The 15304-nt window shown below is 40.9% G+C and overlaps 1 protein-coding gene across 4 annotated transcripts in view; it reads left to right on the top strand.

The window, feature by feature from the left end:
* The window catches only part of LOC115434474 (SH3 and PX domain-containing protein 2A), a 51650-nt gene extending 36565 nt beyond the window's left edge, over positions 1 to 15085 (top strand). For 2 of the 4 annotated variants that reach the window (XM_030156440.1, XM_030156439.1), the window contains 7 exons: positions 6298 to 6411; positions 8528 to 8611; positions 10612 to 10729; positions 10808 to 11136; positions 11526 to 11575; positions 11862 to 11981; positions 12108 to 15085. In XM_030156440.1, coding sequence (XP_030012300.1) covers positions 6298 to 6411; positions 8528 to 8611; positions 10612 to 10729; positions 10808 to 11136; positions 11526 to 11575; positions 11862 to 11981; positions 12108 to 14042 — 2750 coding nt within the window. In that variant the 3' untranslated portion in view covers positions 14043 to 15085. The remainder of the gene's footprint in view (positions 1 to 6297; positions 6412 to 8527; positions 8612 to 10611; positions 10730 to 10807; positions 11137 to 11525; positions 11576 to 11861; positions 11982 to 12107) is intronic. The other 2 variants (XM_030156442.1, XM_030156441.1) reach the window with 1 other exon arrangement.
* Positions 15086 to 15304: the final 219 nt, after the last annotated feature.

Here is a 15304-nt window from a genome sequence, read left to right as displayed (position 1 = left end):
CTTTTTAAATAGAACAAAATTTCGACCTCCAGAATGTACCATCCCTTAAACAAGGTTTTTATATATAATGCAGAGATATAACTTTAATAGTGGTAATAAGTTGTGTAGCTCCTGGAAGCTCTTAATCTATTTATTTCACCTTTCCATGTCCTTCCAACAATCCTGCATAGACTGCATCTTATTAGAATATCTTTCCACTGTGCCTAGGTAATAACACCAAAAGCTTTGTTGTGGAAAACTACAACTGTTGTGTAGATTTGTCCAGAATAGTATTTTAGAGTTGAATTTTCAAGTAATCACAGCAGCAGTGTTTCTACAGGAGACTTATAATAAAGTCTTGCAAAAACTTTCCCAAATCGGTATGTGCAGCTTCAGCAAGAACATGTTTCCGTGTATAAAGCAAAGAAACACTATAACTCTTGTCAATGAACCACCAAAGACATGATAGAGTAAATTGCCAAGTGTTAAATGCCTTTTTTAACTGGAGGTTTGCAGGAGCACATGGAAGACACATTATCCACTCATAGTAATCCCCACCCTTCACATTCTTCAGCTTACCATAGGAAGTACCGATGACCTTATGCTGTGTTTTTAGATTCAGAAATGTGCTCTTGTGTCTTGAGTTGGTGGAAAAGGTTCAGCATATAAACAAAAGTGTCAAGAACAGCATTTAAGAGCGCAAATAATAGTAGTATTACCCCACAGAAAGTGGTCTGTGGGCTGATTGTCTGGAGCCAAAAGTCAAAAGAATTGACCATTGAGTAAAACCAGCATTTTAAGTGGTGGGCTTTCGAGCTCTCAAGGGCTGCTGTGTTTCCAAATCAGTGGAGTCTAAAGAGTGCACAGGTAGTGGGCTACAGCTGAGTTTAGTCCATGAGGGGATCCTTTCAGGGACTGGGAGTGAGAGAAGGTTGTTCCTTAGGTCAACATCAGCTTTTCAAAGTCGTTTTGTGCTGTTTTCAACCTCCCTCCTCCTACCAGAGCCACCCAGGTAATTGAAACCCAGTGTTTTATGAAAACTGAAAGTGTGTGCACTGGGCTGGATACCTTCCCCCTTGTGCTTTGATACTGGATATACTGTTAATAAATACAGAAGCTGGAAATGAATGGGGTTTTCTCCTGCACTTCTCAACAGTGGTGTCGGATATCTGCAGGACTGCTGAGCCACTGCATTCCTCATCATTTCAGGTTGAGAAAAAAAAGCTGCTGAATCTGTGTTTCTAATATTCATGCTATATCCGTTGAATTCTTTTCAGAGGATTGAAGTGTTGCATTAAAGCACAGAAGAATGTTGATGTTTCAGTACATTTTACTTTTAAGCCGATTTGTCTCAGTGATAAATTTGCAGGAGTATGTATGGCATAAAGTAAAGACAGTAATTCATTGCACTGTCATGCTGTGTTATGTATGTCATTGCTTAGGTACCAGACGTGATTGATAGTACGCACATATTGCAGTTTTGTTTTATAAGTTATCCAGTCAACTTAGGAAAAACACAGAATGGCCAAAATCCAGCTTCTTGTTGCAGCTGAGAGGCTGTTGTTGATTACAGTAAAAATAAGGAATGGGTCTTAAAGCTGATAGAGTTTCCAGATGGCAGGTACGGTATGAGAAATGAGTACGGCTCAGAAATGCTGCCTTTGTCCTCTTCCTTTGTCATTGTACTGTATGTCTGGAGTCCTGATCTATGCAAATAGGGACCGCGCCATTAGAAGGGTGAACCAGAAATTTCCTTGCTTTCAGAAATATTGATATGATATAAAAGCAATTTATTTTGCCTGGCAGTGATGCAGTGGCTGCAGTTCTTTACAGCTGTATTTCCATTTTTTACTCAACTGTTTTTTTATGTGTGTGCATTGCTAGTCTAATCTGAATTCAGACTCTCTATGCTGTGCAAATGACATACTCATTCCCTGTCCAGTAATCAAAATTAATTAAATCATGGGCGTAAAAGACCAGTGTTTGGCATCTCACAGCAGGCTATACCACGGATAAATAAGCATTGTCTCCTTCACTCTCTCTCCGACTGTGACATTTCATTTGAGGCTGATTTTGTGGTCGTGATTCTGTGATGTAATGATGTCACATGTGATCCCTGCTGTGGATAAAGCTATTGTCTAACTTGACCCCCCAAAAAGTTATTAAAAGTAAACTGTGCAATTCTTTTTAAAAGCTTTTTGATTTACCAATATGTTAACCAGAGGAGCTTCGATCATATTATTGAAATGTATTTGCAAAGTATATTGCCAGACAGCATTTGGCTCTATAATGTTTTTTCCTTTTGTGGTCTCCAGGATTTTGAGCTTTTCCTTACGTGGAGACAATGGTAGAGAAACATGTGGAAGGGGCAGTTTGTGATATAGATACAGATGTAGATACTGGTGAAGCTTTTTAGGTCTACATCAAGACAGTTGATATATGACAAACAGACATGCACAGATACATGTGCATAAAAGCAGACACAGTTAAGACCAGGTCTTTCCAGACTTAAGGTGTCCATTAGTGTCATTTATTCTCCTCACATCTGTGCTCATAATCCCTGCAATCCAGAAACCAAGACAAAAGGGCACATTTTATTTAATCTAATTTCCATTATCTGGTATTTACCTTGCAGCACACACATTTACAATCACCTGTGTCAGATGCAGTACTTTTGATGTTATTACCTATTACTTACATGACTCATTTTGTTTTTTGTGGTATTACATACAAGTAGTTGTGGCTCTACAGAAACCCAAGGGTACAATGTTGAACATCTCTGGGTTTTTCAGTGATGTAGTCCAATTAAGGCTAGCAGCTTACAGAAACTGCATAGCCTGGTCCAAAATGATTCATTGAAAAGTTAGGCATTATGTAATTCTGCAAACCTCTTCTCTTGGCAACAGGAGATTGAGAAAACAGCTGTTTCTTCTGGAACAACCGGTTAAGGTCTGTGTCATTGTAAAAAATTTGTAACCGATAACCCTGTCAAATATGACTGTGATAGCATTACCCAAAAGTTTAGAGACTCCCCTCCCAGCCTTTATGGATGTATGTATTCTCAGTAGACGTATTCCCATCAAAATGTACAATATTTACTATTAATCTAATAACTTTAAGTAGTTTAATTTTATATCTTCTGCCCTTAGGTTAAGTTCTAAGTGAATGATCTCATGTGAAAAATGTTTGCTCGAGGGTCAGGTTTCTTTGGTGTCCATATACAGTACACTTACCATGCAGCTTTTTTATTGTAAGCTGCAAAGTTATAGTTGTATTTTGAGCAAATGTTTGCGAAGAAAGACATACAACAGGTCCCTCTTTTAGGAGAGTTCTTCCATTTTTTTTGCATTTAATTACAACCTATGTGATATAAACCTGCAAGAGTCCGGAAATCAGCACTTGCGTAATGGGTGTACATTTTTAAAGTATTTTTATTGCCTCTTTTGAGGTTCAGTGAACTCAGCCTAAGCACCTGCCATATGGGAGAAAAACACAAGCAAGGCACCTCTAGAAATGAAAACCAGCATATATTTATTCAGCCTCTTTAAAGTGACAGTCTTTGCACAGTATATCTGTATTCAGACTTTCAGCCAAGTGCTCTAAATTAAAATACATTCCTGCACCTGATTCTCATATTTGCTTATATTTCTGTATGTGTCAGTTTGTTGAGGTGAAAGATGACATTTTCTTCAAGCTGGCATGCCTGTGTGAAAATGGCAGTTTTCATGTCCAGGGATTTTTTTTATTGCTTTGACAAAGGCCTTGCCAAGTTGCATTTTTTTTCCCACAATATTCTCATTAATTCCATTGATATTCCTTGTCACTGAGCATGATATATCAAATATTTTTAATGCTCTATGATCCAACTGAGTTTCGTAGCTGCTTATTCCAAGTGTCTGCTGATACCTCTTTTTCTAATACCACTATTAGAACACTGATCTGTGCATAGATTTGTACTGGCAACATTAAAAAAAAATCTATGTTTTGCCTCTTGAGTGATGGAGACACCATTTTGTTTTTCATAGCTTGCAGCTGATTTATAGACATAGGGTTTTGTTTAAGCCACAGCTTTGGTGCAAAGGCTGAGCACATTACATGGCTTGTTACGTCCTTGAGCCCCAGCCAGTGTGGTACTGAGCGCCAGACACTAACAGCAAAGGCATTCTTAAATCTGGACTCAACCTAGCCCCACACAGAATAACTCCACTGCACAGCTGATTATGTTTTTTTTATTCTGTAGCTAAGCAAATTCATTAATTCAACACATCATTCTTCACATGAAACACAGAGATTGCATGTGAAGTTTACAAAAAGCCCTGGGAAAAAAAATCACTGTGTATGTTATGGATTTAGTGTGTCAGCAGGATATCTCAACTGCAATTGAATTTAGTGGACAGATAAGCATTTAGCCAGGGAACGAGACATCAGCATCTTGGATCAGGCAATAATTATTAGCTTTTATTGCAGTAGCTATGACAGCACCTGACATAGAGAAGTGATGTTAGATTTTAAGGACGTTTTCAATTAAATAACTGAATGCTATTTGGGTGTAACCTCAACAAATTATTATTGTTAGTAGAGGCAGCTCCTGTCAAGTTTGTTTGAGATGAAATGCTAAAATCCAACAGGTGTGAAACAACTTGAAGGCCAATTATCCACAGTGTCTATGGCTTTGAGGGTAATTTTCTTCCATTGCACATTTAATATAATGGAGTGATAAACGCCATCTACAATGAGAAAAGTGGGTTTCTGGCGTTGTTCTTCCCAAAACAATCATAACACATTATGAACTACTGAGGTATTAAATGCCAATTTTCTAAGTGCAGCACATGCTAACAGTGTCGGTACTGGCTGTTCTTTCATTTTTCTTCATTCCATGTCCATTACATTTCTTTGCTGTGTACAGTATAATACATTTCTGTTCCTTCACATTACACAACATTTTTCATACCTAGAGGACCCTAAATAATTTCTAAAAATGTCCAGTGGAGGTTTGGGCCAGCTGTGAAAGTGTGATGGAACAGTCATATCCCCTTTATGGGTTGTCCAGACAGCTGTCGGCCATATTGTATTACCGTTACCACAACAAATAAGGTATGTGTGGCATACCTCATACAGGACAGTTTTCATGCCAACTTTGCCACTTATGTCTCCTGCAGAGCTCTGACATAGCCTTACAAATGTGCAGCGGTTTTTGTGAGTAGAGTGTGAAAGGACAGTACTAACCTAACACAGTGGATCACTGTTAAGTCACATGATTTGGTTCAGATGTTTAAAATGAAACACGACTTTATGTACCGCTTCCTTTCCATGTGTGGCCTTTGTCGTAGATGTTGGAGCAATGTCGTCATACCCAGAGGAACCAATTCAAATCAGCTGTGACACTGCAAATGAATATTTTGGCCAGTGATGGTACATTACTAGAACAATGTCCACCAGTGATCCTGATGAAGTGCAGGTTTAACAAGAGCCCCTCACTAACCCAGCTCCAGTCAGCCTGAGCTCCCTCTTAGGTCCTCGGCTCTGGCTATAGTCATAGATTCTATGTCAGCGCAATTAAGGTGATTTTTTCCTCGTGTTCATGTGTTAGGACATATTTAATTAAATCAGGCTTAGTTACAAAAAGACACAAACACTGGATATAAACCGTGCAGTACAGGATGGGTACATCAGCCTTTTCAGTTACTGACATGTTCAATGTATACATTTTGACAGTGAGTATTATTAAAAACTCATCTAAAAAAACTCATCATGGTGGGCGGCCGTGGCTCAGGAGGTAGAGTGGATCATCCAAAAACTGAAGGGTTGGCAGTTCGAAATCCAGCTCTGTCCTAGTCATTTGCCATTGTGTCCTTGGGCAAGACACTTCACCTTGCCTCCAGTGTCACTCACACTGGTGTATGAATGCGTATGAATGTTCAGTGGTGGTCGGAGGGGCCGTTTGGCATGAATTGGCAGCCAAGCTTCTGTCAGTCTCCCCCAGGGCAGCTATGGCTACAAGCGTAGTTTACCACCACCAGAGTGTGAATGTGAGAGCGAATGAATAATGGATCAATAATGTAAAGTGCTTTGGGTGCCTTGAAAAGTGCGATAGAAATCTAATCCATTTTTATTATGTGGTGAATTATTTGTGCCATTGTGCAGTTTTCCTTTACTTCACTTTTTATTCACTGCAAGATATCTTTTTTCTGCAACTAACCAATATTCTTTCATCAATCATCTACATGAATTTACATTGTTAATCTGTTAATTTACAGGTAATTAACTAATTCTGCCAGAGCTAAAGAATTTCTGGTGATTTCTTCATTGTGTCCACAGGTTGGTGGTTTGTCAGCACCGCAGAAGAGCAGGGTTGGGTCCCGGCAACGTATCTAAACTCCCACAGTGGCACGCGGGATGATTTGGAGCTGGGTGCCTCTAAATCCGGGGAAGGTAAGTCCTTCCAGACTCACTGTGCAGCCTCTGCCCACCCACACACATGCAAACACACTCTGTCTCAGACCCACACACACAGATACCACCTCTGCCCCCAATCCCCAGTCTTTGATCTGTGACAAAATGGAACAAATTCACCCCAAAGACCTGCTTCACTGCCGCCGGCCTACGCTAACGGTAGACGCCTGGCTGCTGTGAACAACTCTCTCTGTCTGCCTGCCATCATAAGCACACTTGAACAGAGTACAGATTCAGACCTGGGTAAACAGCGAGGAGGAGCACCAGACCACAGCCGTGTGTTGAGGTGCACTGAAATGATGTTCTGTATAGTAATTCACTGTACGGGTGAGATGTAAGGCAACATGATGAGATATGACCACTGTTCAGTGAGCTCATGAATGAGGCATGTGTTTCCATCAGCAGCAGGGAATAAAACATGAAGATTTTTCATGAGTCATCATTTTTTAATGGTTATCCTAAAATTAAAGCAAGCTCTAACATGAATTATGCCAATTCATGGGATTGTGCATTGCTGATAAGTTACAGTACGGTGGGGTGTTGATGTTAAATTTCATGATCTTACTGAAGTCAACTCCAGATCCAAAATCCTGATAGGAAACATACCTATAAAAGGCTCGCTCTGCCAGAATATCATGTCAATAGTCGAAGCCAAAGACCTTGTCAGATCACGCAATCATTCTGATCTCCCTGTCAGACATGGTTATCAAGTCAGAGAAATACTCAAGCCAACATATACCTCACACATTTTTAACATAATGTATAAGACATTTTAATTTCTAAATAGGGCTCAATTAATGTCAAAATGTAACAATTTAATGAAGTTTTGTCAGGTAGTGCAGCAGTTACACTTTTGATTTATGCTGCATTGTGTTAGAGAAAGCCCAACAAACTGGAAGTACGGAAATAATTAAGTTGCGTATTACACTTCCAAACAAACATCATGATTTTCCAGTACTCTAGCCAGAACATCTTTTGCTGTACCACTTGTATACTCTGTAACAATGGGACCCAGAAGCCCCTTGGTGTTGTATATCTTATGACTTCACGATTTTGAGAGAAAACGCTGACGTCTAAACTGTGTTAGTGTTTCACAATATGCTGACATGCAATTTTTGTCATCCTTTTACTCTTACTAAATTCATACTTATCAACAGAGGAATTCAGAATGCAAACAAATGTATGACCACACACTAGTGCACATGCATACTGTAATGCAAACTACACCCAACACTCCTATCTGCTGGTTCAGAGATAGCAGGAGTTTGCTGCCAGGGGATTTTGGGAAGGACAATCTGTCAGTGTAATTAGTGTTTATGTGTCTAGCCAGTCATGGGAATGGCATGAAACTCATAAAGCATCTTTTTGTCAGTGCTGTGGTCTTCAGCAGTCTGTGCCATTACATTGTCAAAAAAAAAGTCATATTTCTACTTAGCAGGATCTGGATGATACTTCTGTCAGAAAGCTGAAAAAGAGACGTACAGATTGTGAACCTCTACATATAGCAGTATAAGCACAGACTCCTATGTTTGGGTTTTATTTATTACAAGAGCAGATGTTTTGCTTCGGTTTCATAGCTTCTTATTTAGCAATTTCTCACGGAGAACAATTTAAACTGCGTTATTGTATGCAACATTTTTTTAAGTTAACAAGTCATTCCCATCTCCAGTGTTGTAGCCACAAAAGGCGTGAGAAATTATAGACTCCCCTTGCCGAGCGGCGCTCTCAGCTGCTCTATTAATTGGATGGCATGCCTGCAGATGCAATGTGCAGCCCAGATGCTTAAACACAAGAGGATGGGGAAACCACGCTAACGGCGTCCTAATTAAAAGCCACAGAGACGACGTTTTGGTTTAACACTTCCTCTGTAACCTTCACTCACTCATTCATCCACCCATCCATGCATCCATCCACTCTAACTGCCCACCATGTTTTGCTTTGTGGTCTAGTTTTTATGTCTTCTGCGTAGCTAATAATGGCGACCCTGTGGTTGGATTCATGTCCTGTGTGTTGTGTGTTTGTGTAATATTTGTGCTTGCTCTTCATGTCTCCCATGTTTGTTTGTGTACTATCGTCTGGCCACCATGTGTGTCAGTTACTAAGCGACATAAGGCCCATCTGAAGAGGCTGGACCGGAGATGGACTTTGGGTGGTGTCATCAGCAGGCAGCAGAGCCGAGGTGAACTGAGACAGATGCTGAATCACCTCCCTCTCACTCTCCCACCCTGTGTTGTTATTCTACTCACCCTGTCTGTATTCTTGTTATTATTGTCTTTTATCACATGGCTAATTGTGTCCCTTCCCACGTGTGCATTTGTTCAGTCTTGCATCCCATGGTATTTTCCAACAAATGCCTTCATCATGAGCCACAATCCACAACAACTAACCACTAAATGGTGTTAATATAAAATACGCCTGGAAAGCAAAGGTGAAATCTACAACTTTATATACAGCAATTATTGATGCTAAGCTCAAATTATGTTACAAAACTGCTCAATGTTCACATTTTGTTATAATTACACACTGTGTGCCAAAACCAATCTTCTCAGAAACTTTACAGAAAAAAATCATCACCCACTAATCTAAAAGTACTTGCGTTATAGACTTTGGAATGCCTTATGCTGCATTTTAAACCCATATTTTGCTTTTTATGAGCAAATGAAGCGCGTATGTGTGTGTGTGTGTGTGTGTGTGTGTGTGTGTGTGTGTGTGTAGCAACAGACATTTTTCCTGCCATGGTGCACATTTCCACTAGTACTCAGGGATAAACAAAGAGTCTTGTTAATCTATCACTTAGATAGCAAGATAATTGCAATCATTTTATCTTGCACATGTTCTCACCAAGGCCAAGGGTTTTTCTTGTCACAGAAGATGCAGTTGGATTGCTGACAGTGGAGTGAGGATAGGCTATTGAGTTCAGCCCAAACTTTGTGCTTGGCAGCGGTTCCTAGAAAACCTAATGCTGCTCTCTGGAGTAGAGAGAGAGAGTTGTTTCCACCCTAGGACTGAAATGCTGCCTTGTGTTAAAAAAAAAAACGACTGATGTTTTGCTGACTCCACAAAAATAATTTATAACACTGATGCAGGCGATGCATGTTGTGGTTAACATAACATCTGATTCAGAGTTTCCCTTCACTGCACTGCTGGATATTGTTTGAAAGAGGTTGGTCAGAGGAAAGCGTTCTACCAGCCGTAACACAAAGAGGCCGGAAGAAACAGGCAAAAGGAAAATAAAGCATACAGAAATATTCTGTACCCATGGTGCAGGCTGTAGTTTTGCTGTTAAAGGGATTTACTATCCCACACACATTTAGCTCCTACACAACTTTGGAAAGGGTGGAGAATAGGAAAATGGAATAATGTCTGACCAAAATGTTGATTTCTGTGTACTAACAGGGAGGGAAAGGCGCCTCTCCTTCTGCTCGTCTTTCTTTTGAACACACCTCTTCTCCCTGAGCTGTCTCTGTTTAGACAGGAATGGCTGTAATGACAGGAAATGGTGTCTTTGCTCTGCCCCTTGGCCTCTTGGGAATGCATAAATCAGCATGCTCTCTATTATATGCTGAGTTAAGGGATGCTAGCTGTTCCGAGTCCAAGGACACTGTTAGTCCTGTCATAATGAGTTGCTCGAGCTGACAACATAACAAGCAACAATAACACTGCACTCAAGTCTGCAGAGTGTCATCATATGTTTAACTTCACTGACACAACTACTACAATATTAAATTGATATTTAATTACAGGAACTTAGTTTGCCTTACATTTATTCACTGCATTATAAAGTACCTTTAGATTCATAAAAAATTTATGGACGAATCTGATGCAACAGTGTGTGCCAAGGAGGCTTTTTAACACACACACACATTGCAAATTTACTACTACATCTGGCCGGTGCACAGCCAGAAACCAAATAACTCAAGTCTGTATAAAACAAAAGATACACGTCTGCCCAGTTATAGGCTGTAAATTTGGTGCAAATACGTCAAAACTGAATCTTTCATTATTTATTCTTGAATGTGATGAATTAAATACTATACATGCAGTCTATTTAGATGATTTTTAGAATATGCCCGTCTTTCTGTTCTTTTTAGTACACATGCAATACAGTGATTATTTTGGCCACAGAAATGGCCCTGTATATCTGAAATGTGTTGTCATTTTCTGCTCTGCTTTCGGCAGAAGAGAAGTACATAACAGTGCAGTCCTATACCGGCGAGGGCAAGGATGAAATTGCTTTTGAGAAAGGAGTCATTGTAGAGGTGATTCAGAAGAACCTAGAGGGCTGGTGGTTTATCAGGTAGGACTCACTCAAGCTCCATGACAAAGAAATGGGTATGATTTGACTACTTCAATAACAACCTGTACCACTTCACAGGTACCAAGATAAAGAAGGATGGGCTCCAGCCTCTTATCTAAAGAAAGTAAAAGATGATTTCACTCCACGGAAGAAGACCGTGACAGGCCCGGTGGAGATCATCGGCAACATCATGGAGATCAGTAATCTTCTCAACAAGAAAGCCCTGAGTGAGAAGGATGTACAAAGTGAAGGGGTCCCTGAGAGCCCCCAGGTGGCCAGGAAGGAGATCAGTATGCCGATCCCGTGTCCCGAAAGCAGCCCGGGTAACAGCCAGCAGGATGGGAAAAGCAAAGCAGAACCTGCCTCACCAGCCATAGCCCGCATTGCTCCTCATCGAGTGGAAATTGGTTAGTCGTGCTGATGTAGTTGTCTTCATCTTTGTTCGTAAGGGACCATACACTAATGACTGCTAAATTACAAGCCAGAGCAGAATCAGTAATAAATTGCTCTCTCTGTGTTCAAAACAGTAGATAGATAGAGACCTCAAAGTTTCCAAAGATACCACATACTACATGTCTGAGGAAGGGCTTCTAAACTGACACAGTATTTGATGAGATGTGGTACAGTCATTAAAATAGTCTTTGGTGGGGAATGTTTCACATCTAGCATCATGAAAGAAAAGAGCAAGATTATATAGAATATGTAATGTCAGTGTGGAACAAGACGACATTGAAAGGCTTGAAGGTATTGAAGGGACATAGATGTTAAAATATTAACATTTTGTGCTGCTTCACAGGTTCTCCAGTTCTCAGGCAAAAACCTCCCCCAAGACGAGATGCCACACTGGTAGGAGTGTTTTATTTTATTCATGCAAATGTAATTTATTCCTTTATTTGGTTTTCTATGTGGATGCTTAAAGAGCATGGAGCATGAAAGGATGCATCTAAGCACGCTGAAACAATTACATCCCTTGGGAGGGCAATGATTGTAACTTTACTTTTGTTGTGAGAGTTTGATGTTGCATTTTCACAATGGACAATCAGTTTTTAAGAAGTGAAAGGAGTTACATCATAGCTTTTTCCTGTTTTTCCTGCAGTCTGTATCCAATAATGTTAATCTCGTTTGTGTCTAGGGGTTTCAGTTGCCCTCCCCACCAGAGCCCCCTACAGTTGAAGCAGAGTATTACACTATTGCAGAATTTCAGTCCTGTATATCAGATGGCATCAGTTTCAATGGAGGACAGAAAGCGGAGGTATGTTTTCTTATGCAGCTTAAAATATTTAACTTGTGTTTTCATTTCTCACAACACTGCGTATGCAAAATGTGTAAAATGCCTTTCTGTAATGGTCAAATTGATTTTTCTTAATTTGTGTTTTAGGTCATTGAAAAGAATTCTGGAGGCTGGTGGTATGTCCAGATAGGAGAGAAGGAAGGTTGGGCTCCCTGTTCCTATATTGACAAACGTAAAAAGCCCAACCTGAATCGCAGAACAAGCACTCTATGTCGCCCAAAGGTTCCACCCCCAGCCCCACCAGTCAAAAAACAAGACTCCGTGGAGACTGCACCTCCCAGCAGTCCTGGGTCCGAAGCCCCAGAGTCCCCTGTGTCTCCTGGAAGGCCTGTGTATGAAGAACCAGAGTATGATGTACCTGCCATTGGTGATCTGGATTTGGAATCTGAGTTTGAGTTCCTAAGGGGAGAAGGTTCCTTAGTGGATGCAAAGAATGAGGACACATGTTCTGAGAGGGGATCCCATCTGTCCTCTAAGCCCTCCCCGGCTTCATCTCTGCACAGCGCCTCCTTCAAGATGGGTGAGTCATTTGAAGATGGCCACGAGGCAGAGGGGGAGCCAGAGGAGGAGTGTATCTATGAGAATGATGGCTTCCGGCCCTTTAGGGAGACCCCAGAGAGGCAGTGCAGCAGGGACTCAAATTCTTCCAAGACAAGTGTTTTGTCAGAAACTGGCAAGACTGCTAACTTAAGCCCTTTATCTGGGGGATGGAGACCTGCAGGGAGCAAACTCAAGATTGACTTGAATGGAAGCTCATTTTCAACTAAAGTAGAGGAAGTATCCAGCCCAAAATCTGCCTCCATGGAGTCTACCCCAGAGCAGTCCAGACTTAAGAAGGACCAGGAGGAGAACAAGGCATCTTCATCCACCAAGTCCTCTTCAAAACTAAAACCTGTAGTGAGGCCTAAACCGCAGCTTGCCAAGACCCCCAGTGCAGAAAAGATGGACATCAGTACGTTGAGAAGACAGCTGCGGCCAACAGGGCAGCTGAAGAATGGCACCAAAACCTCCAAAGGCGAAGACTCTGAGACGGCATCGGTCATCTCCTCTGAGGACTCATTCTCTTCTCAAAGCACATCTGACCTCTCCTCCATCTATTCCAAAGGCAGCCGGGGAGACTCGGACCTGGAAGGCTGCACCCTTTATCGCACTACAGACCCCTATGAGAAAGTCCAAGAGACTGAGCTCAGCTTCCCCGCCGGAGTAGAGGTGGAGGTACTGGAGAGGCAGGAGAGTGGGTGGTGGTATATTCGCTGGGGTGATACAGAGGGTTGGGCCCCAACCTACTACCTGGAGCCCATCAGGCATCAAGATGACGTGGCAGGATCAGAATCAGATGGTACCCCAACCAAACCTGGAAGCCTCAGCAAATCCAACAGCCTGGAGAAAAATGAGCAAAGGGTGCAGGCATTGAACAACATCAATCAAAACCTGAAAAAGGTCACCCCACCCATCCCTTCCAAACCCCCTGGTGGCCTATCTAAACCTTTGGGCTTGTTTGGTGGATCACGAAAGCAGAATAGCACCAAACAGCAGCAGGTTGTTCGACCTCAGTCTGTCTTCATATCAGCCCCCATCGTGGATGGTCCCAGCCCTGTTGGCTCTCTGAGAAGAAATGAGTCCCTAAATTCAACAGACCACCCTCGCGCCAGCCCCACAGTGCGACGCAACGCCTCATTTGGCACCGTGCCCCGTAGCCTGGCCCCAAATAACATAACACTTCCCAGCAGGTACAGATCCGGCACCGGTAGCTCTGAGTCTCTCGGCCACAGCTCCCAGAAGAACACACTCCCTGTCTCCACAGTGAAGCCCAAGCCACATATCATCCACAACAATCTCAGAGAGATGTACGTCTCAATTGCAGATTACCATGGTGATGAGGAGACCATGGGCTTCCCTGAGGGGACAAACCTGGAGGTTCTTGAAAAGAACCCCAACGGGTGGTGGTACTGCAAGGTTCTGGACAATGGCACACCAAAGAAAGGATGGGTTCCCTCAAATTACCTCGAGAAAAAGCACTAGCACGCATGTATGGAGCTGGGAGAACTCTCAACATGTGTGTAAAGACTACTTTAACAGATACATTTATTTTGTGAAAGCCATTAAATGTGTTAAATGAGGATTATGTTTTTCCCGGTACCTTTGCCAAAACGATCAGCCAGATCAAATTATGACTTTGAAATGAAATGAGACATCTGGTAAAATGAGTCGACATGAGTAGTGCAGTGCCTCTGATGTTGCATTTGGAGCATTTTGAGACAGCCAAAGAGAACACCAGAAAGTGGAGGAATGATGCTTTTCTTCAGGCTAACTTTAACTTGAAATAAGATTTGTCTGAAAGTGAGTCATTTTGTGTCCACTCCTTGAACTGTTTGGTTTTTTTTTTTAAGTTTATGTCATTTTCTAAAAGCATTTTTAAAAAAAAAAAGCATTTAAAGCTTACTGCATGTTTGAAAGGATTCATTATACTGACAATGCCTTGGGCTGTTAAAATGAAGCAATTTTCTACTCCTTCTCTTAAAAACACCTGAAATGTTGCCAAAGCTGCTTTGTGTTAGTCTCATCTTGATGTTGTCTCTTTGCATGTTTTTATATTCCTCATATGTCGCCTTTACGTGAAATATTTTACCCATTTAATTGTCTGATATTGTCTTAGCTAATGAAACAATTTGTGAGCATCTCTGATCGCGACAGTATTTTCTTTCTTTAAAATGTAAAATATAATTTCTGATAATTTCCCAAACATATATAACCTTTAAATTTTCCTAATTTCAGCAAGAATTATATTTATTCACTACTTTAAAATTACTTACTTTCTTTATTACAAAAAAAAAAACCTCATAAAAACAGAAACAGACATTTTCACAATTGCCAAAGCCTTTCTAGAAACTGCTCTATTAATTATTATGACAATTAAAAATTTCTGCTGGGCAGTAAATTTGACACATACAGTAATTCTTCAGCTGCAGCAGTACTGCGATGCTTTTGTTTCTTAACTGTGTGACCAATGATGTTAACTGAAGTGCCTAAAGAACAAATTAAATAAATGCACTTTTGAACCATTATCTACACTTTCTTTGTTTAATTTACTTCAGTAATGGTTTGTGTTTTGCTTCTCTAGTAGCTGATTTATCACTATGGATATGAAGGAGATAAAAGCAGAGTAAATCCATGCACAGATTATGAACATACACAACCACAAAGTGTTTTAATTTGTCCTTTTCTTATAATGATTGGTATATTAACCCTGAAAGACCAAAAGCATATACTGATCTAAAATGTAT

Source organism: Sphaeramia orbicularis, chromosome 15 (assembly GCF_902148855.1).
Source record: "Sphaeramia orbicularis chromosome 15, fSphaOr1.1, whole genome shotgun sequence".
Taxonomy (NCBI): Eukaryota; Metazoa; Chordata; class Actinopteri; order Kurtiformes; family Apogonidae; genus Sphaeramia; species Sphaeramia orbicularis.
The sequence above is the reverse complement of the archived record's forward strand: the minus strand, read 5'-3'. Positions and strand labels throughout refer to the sequence as shown.